Below are 23,052 nucleotides of genomic sequence, written 5' to 3'. Positions count from 1 at the left end.
AATTTATACAGATTTCAACAAATTTATAGTAATAATATTCGAATGAAATGAGCAGCCTCTAGTGGGGGTGACACCATACCAAATCTGCTCAACAAAATTTTCCAAGAGGATGGCTAACAAAATTGATGATGGTACTACTTGTAATTGTTTAACTAAAGACTTATGTTTAGTTCCTGGGAAGAGGTGACTTAGGTTAGGGGAGGTAACCTGAGTACCGTTCCTTTGCCGCCATTTTCTTGGGTTAGTAGAGGTAGCACAACTGACCTACCTACCCACCAAAATTCAAACTTCCCACCAGTTCCTAGGACGATGTGAGTTAGGTTAGTGGAGGTAACACAACTGCCCTTTCTTTTCCACCATTTTCATAGGGTAGTATAGGTAGCTCAACTGACCTATCTTCCTGCCAAAATTCAAACTTCTCGCGACTTCGTAGGATGGGTGACTTAGGTTAGTGGAGGTAGACCAATTGACCTATCTTGCCGCCATTTTGGATAACGGTACTCGTATCTTAAGCTGACGTCAATCGCGTCATCAGCTGACGTCACGTACTTGGGTCACGCACGCCATCTTGGATAACGGTACTTTGGGGTGACACCGGACCTGGGGTGACGGCGGCGTTGTGGTAACCTTCTTTGGGGTGACGTCTTTGTTGCTCCACTATTGCTGTGGTGCTCAAGAAATAACACGATATAGGGACCCAAGTCATTACCGAACCCCTGTCATGTCTTATCTTTGGAAGTGTAAAACAAGACAATTATGGCTAATGCCAGTCTTCCATTGCTTCATAGTCTACGGTTCATGGCTTCGGCACCACATTTTCTGTCATGGCCATTCGCATGACTGATGAGTGGTTTTGAAATTCCAGCTCGCCCTGAAATTCCCTTCTTCTGGAGCTCGGTTTTTGTTGTTTTGGTTCTGACAGGTTCGCAAGTGCGAAGGTCAGTTCTGTCGTCCTCTCAATTTTCATCACAATCCTCTTTCGTCAGCCTTTTTAAACACCAAATAGAAACTACAGAAGCACCAGTCATATGACTAGCAAAAATTTACCCACGTTCAAATTCACTTAGCTCCGACATAAGGCACTCACAACTACATAGAACACTGATCTGACCACCACTGATACTTGCAACGTATTAAGGGCATTGCACAGGTGTCGTTAGTAGTCAGACCCAACAGCGCAACCTTCAGGCTTGGTTAGCATCTGTATTCATGTTCAAGCATGCATTTCTCGCGGTGTTTCCATATTTTTGCCCAACCCCTGTATATACCCATGCCACACGAGGTTTCAGCAGCTTGTCAGCAGATCAGCTGGCAGCAATGCCGCAGCGTGAACAACCTACATTGTCTACTTAACATAATAACAATGAAACGGCTCATGTTTACCACTGTGGCTTCGCTACTCGTGTTGTGCATACGCACAGGCACTTAACTCGTATTGTGCTCCTTGCCCTTCTGACAGCGGACATGTCCTGGGGCGACCACAGTAGCTCGCCTTCGGCAGGCGTGGATCCAAGAAAACGGGGGAGAGTGAGGCAGTCACTGGGTACACGATACAACACCTTACCCCCTCCCAAAAAAAATCTTTAGTCAAATTGTTTTGTTTTTACAGACATAAATTTTCAGATTTGTCGTGTAACTTTTAAAGAATAAAGTAGAATGTCTCGAAACTTCCAGGGCATTCTACGAGCGGCGTGTATCAGTAACGCAACACGTTTCTCTCTCAGCAAATTTCAGTTGAAAAAAAAGCAGACTTTGATGCGGGACATCGTAGAATATTCCCGCTTCAGCCCCAATAGTTTCATTAATTTCCGCTAGGTGGCGGCGCTATAAGTAACCTTCAAAATGGAGTCTGTAACAAAGGTGCGTTCCAAGCAGAGAGCTGGTATTGAGTTACTTTTAGCGGAAAACCAGAGCATCGCAAAATTCATAGGCGCTTGCAGAATGTCTTCGGAGAGCTGGCAGAGAATAAAAAGACGGTGAGTCGTTGGGCGAGGCGTCTGTCATTGTCGCAACAAGGTCGCGCAAACCTGCCTGATATCCCGTATGCCGGCCGGCTGCACACAGCTGTGCCTCCTGTACTGTTAAAACGTGCGGACACTCTCATTCGAGGTGATCAACGGTTCACTTTCAAACATCTCAACTGAACATCTCTGTTGGTAGCGCTGACACACTCGTCCATCAGTTGGCGTAATCTAATGTGAGTCCCACTGGCCACCACCTAGTAAAGGACCGTTAAGACCGACGAAGGACCATCTGTGCGGAGTAGCTTGCACGTTACGAGGGCTGATTGTGGCACTTTTTTTGTCGAATATCGTTCCACGGGATGAAACATGGGTTCGTCACTTCGAACCGAAAACAAAACGACAGTCCGTGAATGTCGCCACACTATCTCTCCTCCGCCGAAAAAGTTCAAAGCAGCACCCGCAGCCGATAATGTCATGGGATAGGCCTCTTGGACTCTGTAATGATGTCTCCTTCATGGTGCAATGATCAACTCTGAAGTGTGTTGTGCTACCCGCAAGAAAGAGAAGAAACAACTTCGTCGAAACAAACGAACTTCTCCTTCTTCATGACAACACAAAGTCTTATACAAGTCTGCGCACCCAAGAGGAGCTCACGAAACTTCGTTGGACTGTTCTTCCTCATCCATCCTGCAGCCCGGATCTCGCACCTTCCGACTTCCATCTGCTTGACCCAATGAAGGGTGCAATCCGTGGGAAACAATACGTGAATGATGGGGAGGCTATTGATGGAGCGAGACGTCGGCTTCGACGTAGATCAGTAGAGAGGTACCATGCAGACATACAGACCCTCCCAGTAATGCAGCGTAAGGCCGTCGTACTTAACGGAGATTATGTTGAAAAATAAGGTTTAGTATCCAAAAGTGTGGGGAATAATATAGTGTATTTGAATCCTGAATAAAACCAACCTGCTTTCAGAAAAAGGTGATGCATTACTTACTGAATGCCTCGCTTAGAAATTCGTGTGCCCACGTGGATGTGCCTGTGGCGTGACCCACTGCAACCAACATTCCAGCAAGCGAAAGGCACACGTTAACAGACTGAGCATACCTTCTGTCAGTAATAAGTCTGACATGGTTCGTGAGTCTACGTGTTGAACCGGTAAATCACAGTAGGTTGTCAACGGCCTTGCCTCATTGAATACACCGATTCCTGTCACATCACCGAAGCTAAGCAACGCTGGGTGTGGTCAGTACTTGGATGGTAATCAGTCGAGTACGTCACGCGCTGTTGGCAATTTTACCTTTGCATTTCCAGCAAAAGGGACTAGAGGGATGGTATAAAGTTCCCGATCACCACTCTTTGCGCCAGTGTCCAGGATTAAATTCCACACCTCTCCACAGTGTCTCATGCACTGAGGGGATGTGACACTGTTGATGGTCCGTCCGTCAGATGGCGACGATAAGCTTTGCGCCCGAGACACCCCCCCTCCCCCCCTCCCCGCCACTCCCCCCGCCATGAATAACATCTATAAGGAGCATTTTGTTGCTTGACATAGGTCGACAAGAGCATATTTTAATCGGAAAATGCACAGTTCGCGACATAGGTCAGTCCCTTTTTCGGCAGTTGATCCACATGGGTATGGTCCCCATCTAATTTTCATTTAGGTTACTGTTTCACTGTTTCTTCATTAAGGATCAGTTCTGATTCCTAATTCCATTCTTTCGTTTTTAGACATGACATTCATCACTGACGATGGTATTTTTATCAATTGACGATGGGTTTTTTTATCAATTGAGGAGGGCTGAAAACTTTACCCTATCCCACCAATTGTTACTCTGCGGTATTCTGTAGCCTATGACATAGCATTTGTAAGTAACTTTCTTTTGGTATAAACTTACAAACTGTATGTATCAAGTATATATAAGCCCGTTCTTGTGGGGCATATGTGATCCACACCAGTTACATAGCTTGATGCGTAATATTTTCTTCCTTGCTTAAGCCTAGTCATTCAGTATTTACGATATCTCAGATAACTGAAACTCCTCATTATCACAGCATTAATTTAGAAAACTGTTTTGTATAGATATTTGCACCAGAAGATGGTACTTAAAACTTGCGGAACCGGTTGTGTGGGTTTATAAGTGACCTGAACATTTACAGCTACAGCAGTCCCTGGGACATTTCATTTACTTCCGTAATAGTTTTAACACCTGTATTTTTTAAAATACTGTTCAATTCACGAATTGTCTCGCAACCAAACACAACTATTTTTGCTGTAATTGCCCCAGTTTTAAAATTATCTGTTAAAGACCTGTGTTCACGAAAGCAACAGGTCATCGAAAGTGGTGGCTGCGAACTATCCATTTATATTGTGTAAACTACAATGTTGTCAGAGTTTGGAGCATTTGTAGTTATTATGGTACTTATATCAGTTGCATGTCACATAAAATACGTCTCAGACTTTCGGACAAAGTATTTTAAAATAGCGTAATTCTCTGAACTGCAATATCTTGAAATGAATGCTAATGAGATTTCCAAGCACTGAGATAAAAAAAAAAATTATTATTATAAGAAGCAATCAAGAAGATTTCGTTTCAGGGCGTCGCTGCAGCATATATGCGATGTAGTGCGGCCCAGATGCAGGTATATAAACACCGACATGTAGGCAAGAGATTACAGTGGCATTCGTGTCTTTCCGGTGTGTGTGCGGCAAATGCTGAAACGTGAGCTATGGCGACGTTATTATCAAATGCGTCCAAACAGGACCAATGTCCTGTTATTATTTTCTTGGCTGCCGAAGGCCAAACGCCGGCAGACATCCATCGTAGAATGAAGAATGTGCATCGGGCAGCATGTCCATCCAACACCACCGTTGTGGAATAGTTGCTTCATGATGACGCGCGTTGCCATATTGCAAAAGTTGTAACGCAGAAGTTACGCCAACTGAAATGGGAGACGCTCGAGCACCCACCCTATAGTCCTCATCCCCCCTCCCCCCCCCCCCCACCATGAGTTTATCACGCTTTCGGTTCCTTAAGAAAGGCACTGAAGGATCGACGATTCCTGTCGGACGAGAATGTGCAGCAGAAAACACAGTTCATGTTAGTTTTGTTACTGTTATTAAAATCTAAGGCATCTATAGCACGTTGAAAGGGGGTGGGGGACGGTAAGATTAACTTGGAAGGAAGGAGGGGTGGAAAGTGTAATGAAGTGTGACTCCCTCCCAATAACCGGGCCCTAGACCCGCGCCTGTTGTTGGAGCCGACGTAAGAAAGAGTATATTTTGAGTAAGAGAGCAGGACTTACCTCAGCCAGCACGTGCTCGTACGAAGGTGGCGGGGAGGTCGGGAACACGAGGGGCCCGGAAGAGCTGGGCGAACTGGTGCACGAGGGCTGCCTCGGCGCCGGCGTCGGGCTGTGGGCGGAACCAGCGCTGGCAGAAGCCCGTTGGGGCGTAATTTCCTGTATCTTTGAGCATTCGTCCATTCTCACGTAGTTGCTGCCTGCGGCGGCTGCGCTTCCGCTTCCACGTCGCCACAATTTTAGCTTCTTCTTTACCGTACTGTCAATTTTCTCGTATCCTTTCTCCCTTCTGCTCACTGTGGCATAAAATTCTTCCCACTCTCTACAGAACAATTTCGTTGCTCGCTGTTGAAAGCCTGCTGGAAGGTGTTAACTAGCAAACTGGCCTTCTTTTTGCAGGTACTGGGGGAAAAGCAGTAGGCTACGCTATAAAAGATGCCCCTCGAACGCAGGTCTTACGCCGCACCAATCTTCAACTGACGCGTCCTCAGTGTAACGATCTGAAATGAAAACAAGAAACCTTTGTTGCATACTTAAAAAATTTATAGTTTTATTTTAATCTATTACATAAGGCCGCCCAAAATCGTACACAAACGTAAAACTTGTTCTTACACTGCTGGGCATTAAAATTCCTACACCACGAAGAAGACGTGCTACAGACGCGAAATTTAACCGACAGGAAGAAGATGCTGTGATATGCAAATGATTAGCTTTCCAGAGCATTCACACAAGGCTGGCGCCGGTGGCCACACCTACAACGTGCTGACATGAGGTAAGTTCCCAAACGATTTTCATACACAAACAGCAGTTGACCGGCGTTGCCTGCTGAAACGTAATTAGGGTGCCTCGTGTAAGGAGGAGAAACGCGTACCATCACGTTTCAGATTTTGATAAAGGTCGGATTGTAGCCTATCGCGATTGCGGTTTATCGTATCGCGTCATTGCTGCTCGCGTTGGTCGAGATCCAGTGACTGTTAGCAGAATATGGAATCGGTGGATTCAGGAGGGTAATACGGAACGCCGTGCTGGATCCCAACGGCCTCCTATCACTAGCAGTCGAGATGACAGGCATCTTATCCGCATGGCTGTAACGGATCGTGCAGCCACGTCTCGATCCCTGAGTCAACAAATAGGGACTTTTGCAAGACAACAACCATCTGCACGAACAGTTCGACGATGTTTGCAACAGCATGGACTATCAGCTCGGAGACCATGGCTGCGGTTACCCTTGACGCTGCATCACAGACAGGAGCGCCTGCGATAGTGTACTCAATGGCGAACTTGGTTGCACGAATGGCAAAACGTCATTTTTTCGGATGAATCCAGGTTCTGTTTACAGCATCATGATGGGCGCATCCGTGTTTAGCGACATCGCGGTAAACGCACATTGGAAGCGTATACTCGTCATCGCCATACTGGCGTATCACCCGGCGGGATGGTGTGGAGTGCCATTTGTTACACGTCTCGGTCACCACTTGTTCGCACTGAACGCACTTTGAACAGTGGACGTTATATGTCGGATGTGTTACGACCCGTGGCCCTACCCTACATTCGATCCCGGCGAAACCCTAAATTTCAGCAGGATAATGCACGACCGCATGTTGCAGGTCCTGTACGGGCCTTTCTGGATACAGAAAATGTTCGATTGCTGCCCTGGCTAGCACATTCTCCAGATCCCTCACCAATTGAAAGCATCTGGGCAATGGTGGCCGACCAACTGGCTCGTCACAATACGCCAGTCACTACTCTTGATAAACTGTGGTATCGTATCGAAGCTGCATGGGCAGCTGTACGTGTACACGCCATCCAAGTTCTGTTTGACTCAATGCCCAGGCGTATCAAGGCCGTTATTACGGCCAGAGGTGGTTGTTCTGGGTACTGATTTCTCAGGATCTATGCACCCAAATTGGGTGAAAATGTAATCACATGTCAGTTTTAGTATAATATATTTGTCCAATGAACACCCGATTATCATCTGCATTTCTTCTTGGTGTAGCAATTTTAATGGCCAGTAGTGTATATTATCTAAATAATTAAATAAGCTAACTGATAATGATTAAGCACATCTATAAAATATTGATTCATCTTATATCTTTGCCTTCGTTGCACGAAGACCCATGACGAAGATGCGCCGATTGAGGCTATCATTGACACATACACCGATAAGCCAAAACATCATGACCACCTGTCTGATAGGGTATTGTTCCATTTTTTAAACACAGTAAAACAGAGATTCTGCCCGGCACGGGTTCTACAAGTCCTTGACAGGACGTCAGTAGTATGTGGCTCCAGGTGCCTACGCACAGGTTAAGCAATTCCAGTAAATTATGGGATGGTGGTTTACGGGTACACATCTGGCGCCCGATATGTGTTCCAGTGGGTACAGATCAGGCAAATTTGCTGCCCAAGACATTAATATGAGATCACTATCATTCTCCTCAAACCACTGTAGCACGATTCTGACCTCGCAACAAGATCAATTCTCCTGCTGGAAGATATCGTCGCCGTAAAGGGGAGACTTTGAGTATGATGCGATGAAGGTGGTCCAGAATAATGTTCACACAGTTCACTAGTGTCATGTCATAATTCCGCGCTCACCTATCTTTATCTGTCGCCGAATGTATGTTTCGTGCACCCATTCGCCTCGATGACACCACTGACCTTGTGTAGCAAGAAATGCGACTCATTCGACAGGCGACACGTTTCTACCGATCCACGGCGAAAACTCAGTGATGTTGTGCCCACTGCAATCATAACTGACAATGTAGTTGGGACAAAACAGGAACACGTAGGGGTCGTGTGATGTGGAGCTCCATGTTCAACAATGGCTTTTGAAACACTTTTCCCTGCTCCAACGCTGAACTCTGTCGTCAGACCTGCCACTGATCGCTGCCTATACTCGATTGCACAGTGGGGGATCCTCCGACCTATACATTTTGTGATGAGACGTGGTCATCCAACACCATAAAGCCTACTCTTTATTTCACCATCCTTCAACGAGTTTCCACAAGTGTTCAGGACAATAGTATAATGTGTGTGAAATCTTATGGGACTTAACTGCTAAGGTCATCAGTCCCTAAGCTTACACACTACTTAACCTAAATTATCCTAAGGACAAACACACACCCATGCCTGAGGGAGGACTCGAACCTCCGCCGGGACTTGCCGCACAGTCCATGACTGCAGCGCCTTAGGCCGGGACAATAGTACGCCAATAGGAGACCAGCTTCGCCGTTTCAGTGATTCTCGTTTCCAGCTGCAGCGCCACAACGATGTGTTCTTTGTCAAAACCGCTTATATCAGTGGATTTCCACATTTGCAGCCCGTATCTTCGCTATAATGACTGCCCATTCGTCTATCTTCCGCTTACATTCTTTCCTTACTGCGTCAGGTGCCCACTACACCGCGAGGAGGCGTTCAACCTCGCGGAGGGCAGTGGTCATAATGTTTTAGTTCATGAGTGTAAGTTTAGCGGCTGCGCCACGAGCGGCAGTAGCTATGCGATGTCACCGCCAGCAACGCAGTTCGGCAGCCTGGGGATCTACCAAGAGATTAGCATCTATGGAGATACTCTAACTCCGAAAACTTGGAGCCATAGACACGCACCCCACCATATGTCTGCGACCAAAACATTGTGAGTACCGTGCGTGTACTGCAGTGTTATTCATCGAAATTCAAAATTAAAATTGTGTAGTATAAACAAAAACAGTAATTATGTAATAAAATCCAGATTGCTGCTATAGCAGTTTAATGGTGTATTTGTTGTGATGGATTCTTTTCGGTTAGATTGCCATCTTCAGATCATTTGCGTAGGTCACAGAATAGTTTTTATTTTGTTATAATGCTGGTTCTTCTTCTTATCACATGATTCAAATGACTATTTCGCGCGTTGACAGGGCTGTGAAACGGCAAAGAACAGCCTACAGTACGCTGATTAGGACGACACCACGACAGGAGCGGCACCTGTACGAAGAGAATATAACCGTCGCGCCGCGTAGACGCGGGCAGTGGAAAACGAGTCGTCATACAACCGCTATATATCGGTGACTTATGAACTGAATTGTTTTGCTTGCATTGAAATTGTGTATATCGAACGACATTGATTATTTGCATGTCGCCATTTGTTTGCGACTCACCTTTGTGAATACGCAAAGTTAAGTATTGTCAATTTAACTTACTGTAATAAAATCCACTAATACGATTTGCTTGAACTGTTGGCCGGCCGCGGTGGTCTCGCGGTTCTAGGCGCGCAGTCCGGAGCCGTGCGACTGCTACGGTCGCAGGTTCGAATCCTGCCTCGGGCATGGATGTGTGTGATGTCCTTAGGTTAGTTCGGTTTAAGTAGTTCTCAGTTCTAGGGGACTAATGACCACAGCAGTTGAGTCCCATTGTGCTCAGAGCCATTTTTTTGAACTGTTGTCTAGCGACCCGATAAAACAGTTTCCTAGGCACCTTATATTTGACGAGTGGACATGATACTATACTTTATCGTATAACAACGTGGTGTAGACTTAGGATTCTTATGCTACAAGCTGTTTTGTGGTTTCCTTCTGTTGTTAATCTTTCTTGCTTGTAATTTTTTTAATTTGGCGTCTTATCTTTGGTCAATTGTCACAACTGTCTATCTGTCAAATCCGACGATAAAACGTCCAAATAATAAAAAAAGAAGATTAACAACAGAACCAAACCACAAAACAGCTTATAGCCTAAGAGTCCTAAATCTATACCATTTGTTACACAATACAGATTGACAGCAACCACTGATTATATATGGATGTAAGTATCAAATCTGTATATCCGAAAATGCGATCAACCAACATTATAATTAAGTGAAAAATAAGTCTGCCGCCGGCAGTGCTGCGAGGCGGTCACGCGCCAGAGCGCTGCGGGCGAGGCGCGCACGGTGTGTTTGTGTTTACTTCGGCCGCTGTAAGTGCCGTTTTCCCTTCTAGACCACCATGGCGCACAACTATCGGAAGAAGACATTATGTTTCAACTTTTGTTCCGACTTCGCCCGACCCAAGGCCCTGGAGGTAGACAATTTATTCGCGATGAAGCTAAAATACCACCAACGGATCTAATTAGTATCCACTTGTCGATAGTTAGCAATACCGTCTACGTCAAAATGATCAACGATGCGGCGTGCGACAAGATGCTTCAAGAGGCAAAACGTGGACTGCGCTTCTGTCATTCCGACGGAGACGTCGGACCCGTTACCGTCGATCACGCAGGTCTCGGCACACGGTCGATAAGGATCTTCGAACTGCCGTTTGAACTACCTGCAGACGTCGTCATCGAGGCGCTCCGTCCCTATGGCCACGTTGTGGAACATGTTGCCGAACGATGGGTACAATTTCAGACCTATCCCGTTTTAAACGGTGTTAGACAGGTCCGCATCGAGTTGCAGAAACACGTGCCTTCCTATCTACGTATCGGAGGCTACCGTGCCATTATAATGTACGACGGCCAACCTCGAACCTGTTCCGGTTGCGAGAAAGAAGGTCACCTACGGTCTGAACGCATTCAACGACGTGTCGCGCAGCTCCCGTTGTCGGAAGCGTCCGTCACACCCACGATGACCGCCCTACCGGCCACTTACGCAGCGGCTCTTGCCACGTCTACAGTTTCGTCCAGTCCGTCGCCCGGTCCTTCCGATCGGCACGTCCCACCGCCCCAGTCACCTATGGACGGTGCAGACGTCCCACCTGACGACCTTGCCGCCGAACAGGCTCCCGCACCGGACGCTGAGGAGAACAGTACTTCTTCACAACACCTGTTTGACAATTTCATTGTACCCACCGACGCCTTCGAACCAGGTCCACGCTCTTCCTTGCCGTCGTCCAACACTGAGGAACACGTGCGCAAACAACGCTCGCCACGTAGGCGCAAACGCCGTCGCCGTTCACCCACGGGCTCTCAAAGCGTTGCCACCCGCGACGACGAAGACGACACCCAACCAGCCGACATCTCACCACGACGCAATTCCCATGGACATTGGACAGACCCCCGGCACAGGAGCATGGGCCGACGAGATTGAGGAAGATACGCCCCCTCCTCCGGATGAGTTGCCTCCGCCGGACAAGGCTGCCTGTTAACATCAAAAGCAAGGCACTGCAGCTGATGGGATAGGACTTCCTGTCGGTGTCCTCTTCTTACTTCCCTTGGTGATGGTAGATGCGCGTCCACCACCGCTGAAACAAACGTACCGGTTTGCCACACCGAACATCAACGTGATCGGCACTGCACCCAACCTGCAACTCCTATGTGACATGCTTCGGGCCTCTGACGTCGACGTCGCCCTTCTTCAGGAAGTACGCGTTGCCACACTACCACCAGTCTACGGCTACGACTCATACACGTCCACATGTGATCAATCAGGGCGTGGAGTGGCTTTCTACATACGCGAAGGAATCCCACTCAAGGACACGACAATCCTTCCCTGTGGAAGAGGCAAGGCTGTTACCATCTTCGACACGCGCGTCATCAATATCTACGCTCCGTCTGGCTCCTCGAACCGTCGGCAGCGGTCCACTTTCTTCGGACATGACGTGGCGCCCCTGTTTTCTGGACGCTATGATCGCCTTATCAACTGTGTCCTCCATCCGCAGGACCAAATGCCTGGTTATTCGCCATGCCCGGCGCTTCTCACCTTAATCGAAGATTTTCATCTAGTTTTACCCATTATACAGCACATTCTGCGAGCAGACTGGACCGGTTTTATGTCTCTGCCCACCTTGGCAATGACGTCGCCCAAGCTGAACGGTGGCCCCTTGCATTTTCGGACCACTGCGCCGTCATTTGCTCCCTGGCTCTGCCACCTCAGTCAGTGTGGCGCAGCAGAGGTTACTGGAAGCTTAATACCTCCCTCCTAAATGATCCACACTGCCGACAATGTAATGCCACTACATGGGCGTCTTGCGAAAGACGCCTTCCGCAGTACACATCCACGTTCCATTGGTGGCTCAAATGTGCCAAATCTGCGATCAGAAAGGTCTTCATACAATGTGCCAAGGAAGCAGCAGCATGGCATCGAGACACCACAAATTTTCACTACGCCGTCCTCCGTGAGCTCGATGCGCTCCCTCCCTCCCACCCATAGGGAACGACAACGTACTAAAGCTCGTCTCCTCTCTCTTCAACGTGCACGTCTGCATGGTGTCGTGGTGCGTTCCCGACGACAAGACCTCCTCCACGACGAAATCCCATCCACAATCCATGCCGCATCCGACCATAGTCGTCGACGTCGACTTTTCGTCCCCAACATCACGACCTCCGATGGTGTTCACCACACAACACAGGCGGCGGTGGTGTCTGCCTTTGCTGAACATTATCGCCAATTTTATGATGATGAACCGATGGCGACGCCCATTCCTGATGATCGTATTTCCCCTGATCGGACCCTCACCGTAGCGGAGTCAACGTCCATGATGTCTGCAATCACCGCAGAAGAGGTGGTAGATGCGATCAACAAAGGGACCAAGAACAAATCACCCGGACCAGATGGTCTCCCAGTGGAGTTTTACCGGGCGTTCGCCACGTTAATGCTTCCTCGCTGGACGGAAATGATTCAGGAACTCTTTACTCCGTCCTTCCCAATTCCACCTGAATTCGTCACTGGCATTCTTCTACCTGTGCCTAAACCGAAGGGAGGGTCTCATGTCTCTGCATATCGCCCCCTTACACTGCTGAATGCAGACTATAAAATCTATGCACGCCTCTTAGCAGCGCGCATGCGCACCGTCTTACCTACGGTCCTTTCACCTGAGCAGACTGCACGTGGTTGTGGGGCCACCTTACAAACAGCCCTAGGAGAATGCCGTGACCTTATTGCACTGGCGTCGGTTTGTCGCCTTCGTGCAGCACTGGTATCCGTCGATTTCACGAGTGCCTTTGATCGCGTTCGACACCCATTCCTCCTCATGGTGGCGACACGTATGGGGTTCCCATTACATTTTGTCGATACCATTCGCCGGTTACTACTTCCTGCGGTCTCGATGGTACAAGTCAATGGGAGGCTTGTAGGACCGATTCCTATACGCCGCTCTGTACGTCAAGGATGCCCTATGCCTACTTTACTATATGCCGTTGCACTTGAGCCCCTCATCACTGGACTTACCTCTAGACTGCAGGGTCTCACTTTGCGTGACTACACCTTTCACTGTAGGGCTTATGCGGACGATCTCCTCTTTCTCACCTGCTCCTCCACGGAACTCAATGACGCCATCCAATGGAGCCACCAGTATGGACGTCTTTCTGGTAGCATTCTTAATGTCCGTAAATCGACTATGATGCACATTGGGCGCGGCCTCCCGGCTATGGTGCCGAACCCACTCCCAGTCAGTACCACCATTCGTTACTTGGGTATCGAATTTACGAGCTCCACACACCGCACAGTGGCCCTGGCATACCGGCGGCTTTTGCAGTCGATTCGGCACCATGTCCGCGGTCAGGTGCACCGTAACTAAAACCAACTCCAACGTGTGTCCTCTGTCAATATGTATGTAACCCCTAAACTGGTACATGTCGCCCAGATCCTCCCAATGCCGTTGCTCCTTGGCCGCCGCATCCAATCAGCCTTTGGATATTTCGTGTCAGCAGGGGCACTTTTCAAAGTCCGCTACAACACTCTAACATTGCCTCCTGCAAAAGGTGTCCTCGGACTCATCAACGTGCGGGCACGATCTTCTGCACTCTTTGTCCACACTCTGTTGCGGCACTGGCAGGGGACGATTCCGTCCTTAACACGCAGTCTCTTAGATATGCTCCGACCAGCTTCTCTCGATCCACCGATCAATGTGGCACCTATTTCTCCATTATTGTACCACGTCGCCAATTGTTTCATAGAACTCAGCTACGTTCGGGCCGATCTTCCAGTCACCCGTCCTCCCCGTACAAAAGATTATTATGGTTCGTTTATGCTGTCCAACCCTTGCGATCCATGGTGCTACAGCATCCTGACATTAACTGGCGCACGGTTTGGGGGTGTGTGCATGCACCCTTTTAGCGTCGTCTGTGTCTGCACTCTGGTATGTTTTAGTCTATGGAAAATTCCCGACTAATAGTAGACTTTATCGCATAGGACTGGCCACCTCCCCACTGTGCCCTGCCAGCTCGAAGACACCGACGAGCACCGCCTTAAGTGCCCCTCAAACGAAACGTATGGCTCCTCATCTAACGAATCGTGGGCTTTTACCTCCGTGCCCCGCCAACGACGGTAACCCCGGATTTCCTATTGTTGCCCCAGACATTTCACTACCCTCTTGCTAAGCACCATACCCTCATCTGGTTTCGAGGACAGGCTTTAGAATACCTCTTTCAAAGTGGTCCGCGTACAGTTCTTGACTACTGGTACAAAGTTGTGACCGCGCATAGCACCCTCACCCGAAAACCATCTTTCCGACAAACCTTTGCCGGTTATCTCCGCAGCGTCTTCCTTGACCCCCCTCAAAGTTGGGGTGTACCATGCCTACCTGTCACATGATGCAACACCCTTATCCACGTTTCCATGCATCGACAAAAAAAGGAAGAAGACAGAATATGTTATGTTTTGTTGTATTTAATGTTTTTCTCTTTAATTAATTAATATATTTTTTTGCTTAACTAACAGTCATTTGTATATGTTTAAATGGTATGGTACCTCGAAGAACTCTTGCATAGTGAATATATATGTACTTTTAGTTTGTTCAGTACAAATTATTAAAAAAAAAGAAACAAAAAAGAAAAAGAAAACAGAATATGTTATATTTTGTTGTATTTAATGTTATTCTAATAATTTGTTTACCTAACACTCATTTGTATATGTTTAACTGGTACCTTGAACAACTGTTGCGTTGTGTATATATACATATGTACTCTCCGTGTGTTCAATAAAAAAAGAGTAAAAATTTTTTTAAAAAAGTTGGAAGACCACTCACCCGCGAAAAAAAAGCGCTGTTGATGAGACGTCCCGTGAAAAAAAAAAAAAAATGGTAGAGCACTTGCCCGCGAAAGGCAAATATCCCGAGTTCGAGTCTCGGTCGGGCACACAGTTTTAATCTGCCAGGAAGATTCATATCAGCGCACACTCCGCTGCAGAGTGAAAATCTCATTCTGTGAGTCTGCTGTTACTTTCTACAGGTAAATGCTTGAGATAAAATAATACTTTTGGTTTAAACGTGGACTCGTCGTAGGCTCACGAAAGAAAGAGCGAGGTAAAGCCTGTGGATCAAGGCTTTATGGCGAATTATAGCACATCAGTAAAATACAGCACAATCCCATCTGACCTTTCGGTTTTTTTTTATCATTTCTCTCACACACACAGAATATAAGTTGCTCCAAATTTTACGTAACTGACTGTAATGTTTCAGTGTATGATTTATTTGAGAGAATGTGATGTTCGGCTTGTTTTCTCGGTTGTCGTCAGCTGATGTCATATCATCTGCCTATGCATTATATATTATATTTAATTATTTACGTCAGAGATAAATTGAGTGAGTGAGTGTTGTGACTAGATAATAAATCATTCATTTAAAATTTTCAACATATTAATCGTTTTTCTTTGTTCATGTATGATTATTCTACTCCGTGCTAACTGTTAAGTTGGACGAGTCCATTTTGGGAAGTGCTGCTCCAGAAGGTAATAATAATTTATGTGCATCAAAAACTTTGACATGTAATGCTAATTTTATGGATCTGTTTGTTTTCTAGTGCTGTCAAAAGCCGTTTCTTCCATTTTCGACGCACCACCTCCTGTCACTGTTGTCCATTTCAAGTAAAAGTTCTAAGCTGTGTGTGAAGTGAACATGCAAAACAGGAAGAAAATCGAGCCTCGGCAGCCAAACTGTCGCCTGTCAAGTCGCGAAATCGTCAATTTTTAATCATGTGATAACGGTCCTGCAGAAGAAGAGCTACAGAAATGAAGACTATATTTCAGTGCTTAGTTATAAAATCTGGCGCAGCTTTGAAAACTTTTGCATTAACACTGAAATTTCAGTTTACAAGAGCATATGATTATATCAGGATTATATCTGATACTTCCTTGTCACATCCTAGAACAATAAGTGATAGCAAAGTGGGGTATCTGGTTTTACGAGTGATGCAATATTCATGTCCATGGAATTCCTTTGAGTTAGTAGTTAGTAAAGTTATCAGTAACTGTTTAAACAAGACTTTATTTCCGAACTTGTCTGGATGTTCTGGAAAACTACTGCAGATAGACGTCTGGGACACGTTTTATTAGATTCACCAAACGAATAATAACAAAATAAATGGAAATCGTGCTTTACTTTAATCTCGTACAGTTTTGCAATGGCTTCATATTACCTAAGTTGCAAAACTTCAGGCAAAATCTTTTATTAGCCGTAACTCCGTAACTAAACATTTGTGAACCTATATTTATACAAACTTTTTTCTTTAGTTTTACTTGTAGAATAACACATTAAAATATTTGCTGATCTTTGTGAATCACCCTGTATGTATTCCCAATTGTGCAAAATTGTCAAACGAAAATGATAGTGTGTAGAATGACCTAAACATTCTCAGAAGGGAAAATTGTAAGAGAGAGACAAAGATAGGCTTCACCTGATATTACGTGCAAGCTTTTGATTTTAGTGACAACGTTCAATTGCACCTAAGCTCAACAAAGAATATCCATACAATATTGTCATGTTCGTCAAACTAAATATTTAGCGTTTACATTCGCCGGCCTCGGTGACCGAGCGGTTCTAAGCGCTTCAGTCCGGAACCGCGCGGCTGCTACGGTCGGAGTTTCGAATCCTGCGTCGGGCATGTATGTGTGTGATGTCCCTAGGTTAGTTAAGGTTAAGTAGTTCTACGTTTAGGGGAATGATGACCTCAGATGTTAAGTCCCATAGTGCTTAGAGCCATTTGAACCATTTGTTTACATTCTGAAAATCGTTCATTTTCGTAGTGAAATGATCAGAAGGATCTTATGCCATCTGTACCGCTAATAGCTCGACTTAAATTAAAAATACCGGCTGTTTTGCCACGATGTAGTCAATGCTTAATGAAATATATTTGGCATCAACAAATTAAGTTCTCAACTAGTTGGTTTTGTCTATTCCTCCCCGAAAATATGTGGTGTATGAGTACATACCCAGATGTGACTGTCAATTTAGTGGCTTTGAGTAGAGAGGGCAAGTTTCACACAAAGTTTTGAGGGAGAAACTTTTGTTTCGGTTTCTAAAACATGGCTGGCTGCCGCGCCCCCTGGCTTCAGCGTAGGTAACTCTATCTCCCTTTGTTCTAACCTTCTTGGGAACTTACAAGAGGGTTAGAATAGCAAAGCGACCGTCTGAACTATTGATTACGACATCGCTCCGTCCCGACGGACTCGCCGAATTCATTGTCTCGCACTACTGTACCGTCACTGGACTTTGGCTCTTGTCACCAGTGCTCGTCTACAGGAGAGAAATCGGGGAACATTTCCTAGGGATATTCGTGCTACCGTGGTCTTTCAACTTGCTCACATTATATAAAATGTCACTGATTACATCATGTGATAGACTCTTACTTCGTGGTCTTCAAGTGTCACTTCTTTCTACTCTAAAAAATGTTCAGATGTGTGTGAATTCCTAAGGGACCAAACTGCTGAGGTTATCGGTCCCTAGACTTACGCACTAATTAAACTATCTTAAACTGACTTATGCTAAGAACAACACACACACCTATGCCCGAGGGAGGACTCGAACCTCCAGCGGGAGGAGCCGAGCAGTCCTTGACATGGCGCCTTAAACCACGCGGCTCCTTCTACACTTTTTATTTTCTTGTGGCCTTTATTTTCCTGGATATAAGGATCCGCCTAGTTAACTTATATTAATGTTTGATGACCAGTAAATATTATAAATCTAAAAGTGTTTATTTATTGCTGTAGGTTGCAGTAATTTCAGATTTCTTACATCAAATTCGGAATGAGGGCAATGATAAGCGTGTCCTATTATTAGAAATCATCCAGGTATTTGTATACGGCGTAGGATTATTATTTTATTTAAAGCACTGTTGATATCAATTTAGCTACAGCTGAAGCAGCTACTGAAATGTGGATTGAGCAATGAACTAGTCATAGAGCAGTGAAAGAGCATGCTCGTATCCTGTTATGAGTAATTTGCAGAAATTTAAACCAGAATGATAGAACAGCCACTCGAAACACGACCGCTACGGTCGCAGGTTCGAATCCTGCTTCGGGCATTGATGTGTGTGATGTCCTTAGGTTAGTTCGGTTAAGTAGTTCTAAGTTCTAGGGTACTGATGACCTCAGATGTTAAGTCCCATAGTGCTCAGAGTCATTTGAACCACTGCGGCCCATCGCGCAATAATTTAATGAGAAATCATACAACCGCAGCAAAAGAGACGCTAAATATCATGCAACTACATTAGGACGTAAACGGTGAACACAGAAAATGTTTGGTCAGTCCTTTCACAAAGAACCACTGGAGAACTTCAGCATCTACTAGGTCAGTGAGGTACACAGGCTGGCGATCAGGAAAAGCAGGCTGTATGATCTCCTCCCCGTGCTGATCAGTTACTGATCTTGATAATGTTTTGCAGCAGCAGGACTAATGTTACTCAGGGTGTGGCCTTCGCAGATCTGGCCACTCGTCATGCCGTGTTTCCCCTTCAGCGATCAGACTCGAAACAGCTCCGACTAGTGTTGATATTATGCGCCCGGTGTAAAGGTCTTGTGCCCGATGGTCTAGGAATAAAGCGCATGTCCGTAAATCGAGAGGCCGCGGTGTAGAATACCGGTCGGACCACGGAAATTTTCAGTCTACCTGTAATCCAGCCTTCATCTCTAAACAATGTGAGGAGTCACCAGGAACGACACGTAGTTCGGATTTTTCTTTGTCGGTTGGGTAACTGGAGTAGACAGGGACACGCAAATCGCCGAAGTGTCCAACTGAAAGACATGCTCCCGGTCATTGAGCCACATGCAATTAGTGCGAAGGTGCGCACTCATCACGCTGAGACATGGACGGCCACCTGAAAGCGACCAGTGAAGGGTATAAGGACACAAAGGTTGAATGAGGAATAAAACAACTCCAGTTGCAAGTGCTTTTTTTCAATCATTGTTAATTCAGTCCATTATCCACGATGATGAACTAGATGGCTAAACAAACCATTTACAATTGCATCTTGAAGCAATAAGTTACCAACAGCCGTATGATTTTTAGAAGTTTATTTTATTTTATGAACTTCTATGCGTTGCTACCAGTTTCAGCATTACATTGATGCCATCTTCAGGCCCCACTCGTCATAGTCGTAAAATCGCTATACACGGAATGGGCCATATAACTGGATCCGTGAATCAATCGTCCTGCAACAGCTCTTGGTGGCCAGTTTTAAGCCCTTAACCTCGGCGTGAAGTAACTCCATATTAACTGGAGGGCTCGGCGCATGAGCCGTTTGCACAAGGTGTTCCGCAAAAGTAGAGCGCTTAGTACCGTCACCGCTCCTAGTAAGAATATGCTCTTTATACCTGAGACCCAGAGCTCGTCCCGTTTGCCGGATGTAAAATTTTGGACAATCCCCGCATGTAATTTTATATGCCCCTGATTGGGAAAGTTTATCGCTCTTACTCTGCAAGGAGTGAATTAAATTTCTATGTAAACTATTATTAGTAGAATAGGCGACTCTGACATTATGGGCTCTGAGTAAACGCACCAATTTGTAACTTATATTGCCTATGTAAGGGATAGATATCGTTGCCACCTGTTTGTCATCTAACGCATCCCCTAGGGTGGAAGACGTAATATTATTTTTATTTATTTTCTTGTTATACATCTGTCTTACCAGCTGAGGCCTATAGCCATCATTTATAGCAATGTTCTCAAGTGTGGCCAGTTTCAACCGCATCTGGTGCAAGAGGGATAGCTGTAACTCGATGAATATTAGAATGACTCGGCCCATCCGTACGCCCATAAGATGGCCTTTTTTCATTCTATTATTCATCGAGTTACAGCTATCCCTCTTGCCCCTACGCGCAAGTATCAGGGAGGGGGGGGGGGGGGGGGGGGGAAACCCGGTACCGCGCGCCACGGAATCTGAATCCGCGCCATACGTCATGTACGTCGAAGACCCATAGAGGTCTCTGCACCATCGCGCCGTAAGCTGTGGCGCGCGCCTCCTGGCCCGCTTTTAGTGTGAGGGCGCCACAGTGGAACACGTGGTTCCAGCGGCCAATAGCGGCGCCCCCGATAGCGCCTGCCTCACGCTCAGCCAGGCCCAAACCTCCCCCTCCTGTTTATCTTCTCCAGTTCGCTGATGACACCGCCTTCCTAGACCTTCATCCTACCCTTCAATGGTCCCAACGTACCCTCCAAACCCACCTTGACCAATTCACCACTTGGTGCAACCAGTGGTTCCTCCGTGTTAATCCCTCCAAGACCAAGGCGATCATCATAGGCAGCACCACCAGCTCCTTCCGCCTCCACGATTTCTACCTCACCATTTATGTCCGTCCTATCCACCTCACTCCTACCCTCAAATACCTTGGCCTCACACTCGACCGCCACCTCACCTGGACTTCCCATCTCCTTACCATCCAAAACAAAGCTCACAACAGCCTCCGCCTCCTGAAACTCCTCTCCAGCTGGACGTGGGGTCTGCATCCTTCCACCATCCTTCACACCTACAAATCCTTGATCAACCCTATCCTCTGTTATGCTAGCGTCGCTTGGATTTCCGCCCCTCCCCGGTTCTGTTAAAGCCCTCCAAATCCTCGAACGCCATGCACTCCACCTCGCCTTCCGCATCCGCCTTCCATCCCCCACGCGCATCCTCTATGACCTTATCCCCTTCCCCCACCTTCTCCTTTTCCTTGAACACATCCGCACACTATATATTGATCCCCCTCACTCCCTGGTTTCTCCCATCCTCTCCACTCCCAACCAGTTGCCGCGCCTTTAGCGTTGTGTCCCACCCTCTCTTCATCTCCACACCCTCCATCTCCTTTCCCAACGCAACTTCCACCGTCTACACCTCCCAGATGATGAGCTTCGCCCTGACATCCACCCTTCCTACCAACTCTAACCCAATCTTCCTGCCTCCTCCTCAGGGCTCCCTCTCCTCCCCCTCCCTCCTCCTGAGTGGCTTCCCCCTCCTACTCCCCCTCCATCTCTTGTGCCTCCTTTCAGTGTCTCTGCGCTCCCTCCTGCCGTGTCTTCACTCTTCCTCTCCCGCCCCACGTGTCCCCTGCCTCTTCGTGAACCCACTGATGCCCCTCCTCTCTTCATCCCGCTGCTACCCCAGCTGTCCCATACTCTCCCCTCCTTTTCCATCCTCTCTGACCTTTTCCCTCGGCAGGTCCCACTTGGCAGTTTTATTCTTCGTCGTGTGTGCTCCAAGTGTGTTTTAAGTGTGTTGTTCTGGAGTGTTTTTACTACTGTGGCCGACATTTAACCTGTGCCTGCGCATTCAGTGTCTTCTCTATGTTTTAAGAATCGCCAACAGTGTTTTTAACTTTCTGGTGACTTTTTTTAACTGTCCCCCATGAACGTCTCCATGTCAGTGTGTATTTTACCTCCTTTTTCTCCCCTTACTCTGTTTGATGTTCCCCTTTTTTATCTCCTTATGTATGTATCATTACATTCTTGTTTTAGTTGTAGTGTCACTTGGCTGAAGAGCGGCGGATTGTGCCCATATGGGGCAGGGGAATGAAATCACAATAAAGAGAGGGAAAAAAAAAGCTCAGCCTGCAGTCTAACGTCGCGTTGCGTCTTATGACATATCGTCTCAGACAGCGTATTGACTTCGTGTTTCTGTTCCAGCGGACGTGGTTGTCTTGCTTCGTTCATTATTCAGTTGTCTGTTCTTGTTGTGTCGTAATGTCCTCCGTTGGTCGTGTCCGTCCTCTCCCGTTGTGTTGTTGTTCGCGGATCGCTCCGCGGGTCCCGCCACGTTTCCGTCACTACTACACCGCGACCGTTCCGGTCGCCGTTACAACACGCTGGCTACCAAACTCCGCAGACATGAACAATATTGAGCATATCTAGGATGCTTTGCAACGATCTGTTCAGAAAAGATATCTACCCCCTCGTACTCTTATGGATTTATGGGCAGCTCTGCAGAATTCATTGTATACCGATTAGGTTCCTTTCAGATTACGCTGATACTATAGCTCCCTACTTAGCACTCATATACAACCGCTCGCTCACCGATAGATCTGTACCTACAGATTGGAAAATTGCGCAGGTCTCACCAGTGTTCAAGAAGGGTAGTAGGAGTAATCCATTTAACTACAGACCTATATCATTGACGTCGGTTTGCAGTAGGGTTTTGGAGCATATACTGTATTCAAACATTATGAATCACCTCGAAGAGAACGATCTATTGACACGTAATCAGCATGGCTTCAGAAAACATCGCTCTTGTGCAATGCAGCTAGCTCTTTATTCGCACGAAGTAATGGCCGCTATCGACAGGGGATCTCAAGTTGATTCCGTAATTCTAGATTTCCGGAAAGCTTTTGACACCGTTCCTCACAAGCGACTTCTGATCAAGCTGCGGAGCTATGGGGTATCGTCTCAGTTGTGCGACTGGATTCGTGATTTCCTGTCAGGAAGGTCGCAGTTCGTAGTAATAGACAGCAAATCATCGAGTAAAACTGAAGTGATATCAGGTGTTCCCCAGGGAAGCGTCCTGGGACCTCTGCTGTTCCTGATTTATATAAATGACCTGGATGACAATCTGAGCAGTTCTCTTAGATTGTTCGCAGATGATGCTGTAATTTACCGTCTAGTAAGGTCATCCGAAGACCAGTATCAGTTGCAAAGCGATTTAGAAAAGATTG

The 23,052-nt window shown here is 46.7% G+C and overlaps 1 protein-coding gene across 1 annotated transcript in view; it reads right to left on the bottom strand.

Moving 5' to 3' along the window:
- The window catches only part of LOC126297558 (uncharacterized), a 153,019-nt gene extending 147,387 nt beyond the window's left edge, over nucleotides 1-5,632 (bottom strand). Inside the window, exon 1 of the mRNA XM_049988490.1 lies at nucleotides 5,271-5,632. Coding sequence (XP_049844447.1) covers nucleotides 5,271-5,450 — 180 coding nt within the window. The 5' untranslated portion in view covers nucleotides 5,451-5,632. The remainder of the gene's footprint in view (nucleotides 1-5,270) is intronic.
- Between the last annotated feature and the right edge of the window lie 17,420 nt (nucleotides 5,633-23,052).

This window comes from Schistocerca gregaria, chromosome X (assembly GCF_023897955.1).
Source record: "Schistocerca gregaria isolate iqSchGreg1 chromosome X, iqSchGreg1.2, whole genome shotgun sequence".
NCBI lineage: Eukaryota > Metazoa > Arthropoda > Insecta > Orthoptera > Acrididae > Schistocerca > Schistocerca gregaria.
The sequence above is the reverse complement of the archived record's forward strand: the minus strand, read 5'-3'. Positions and strand labels throughout refer to the sequence as shown.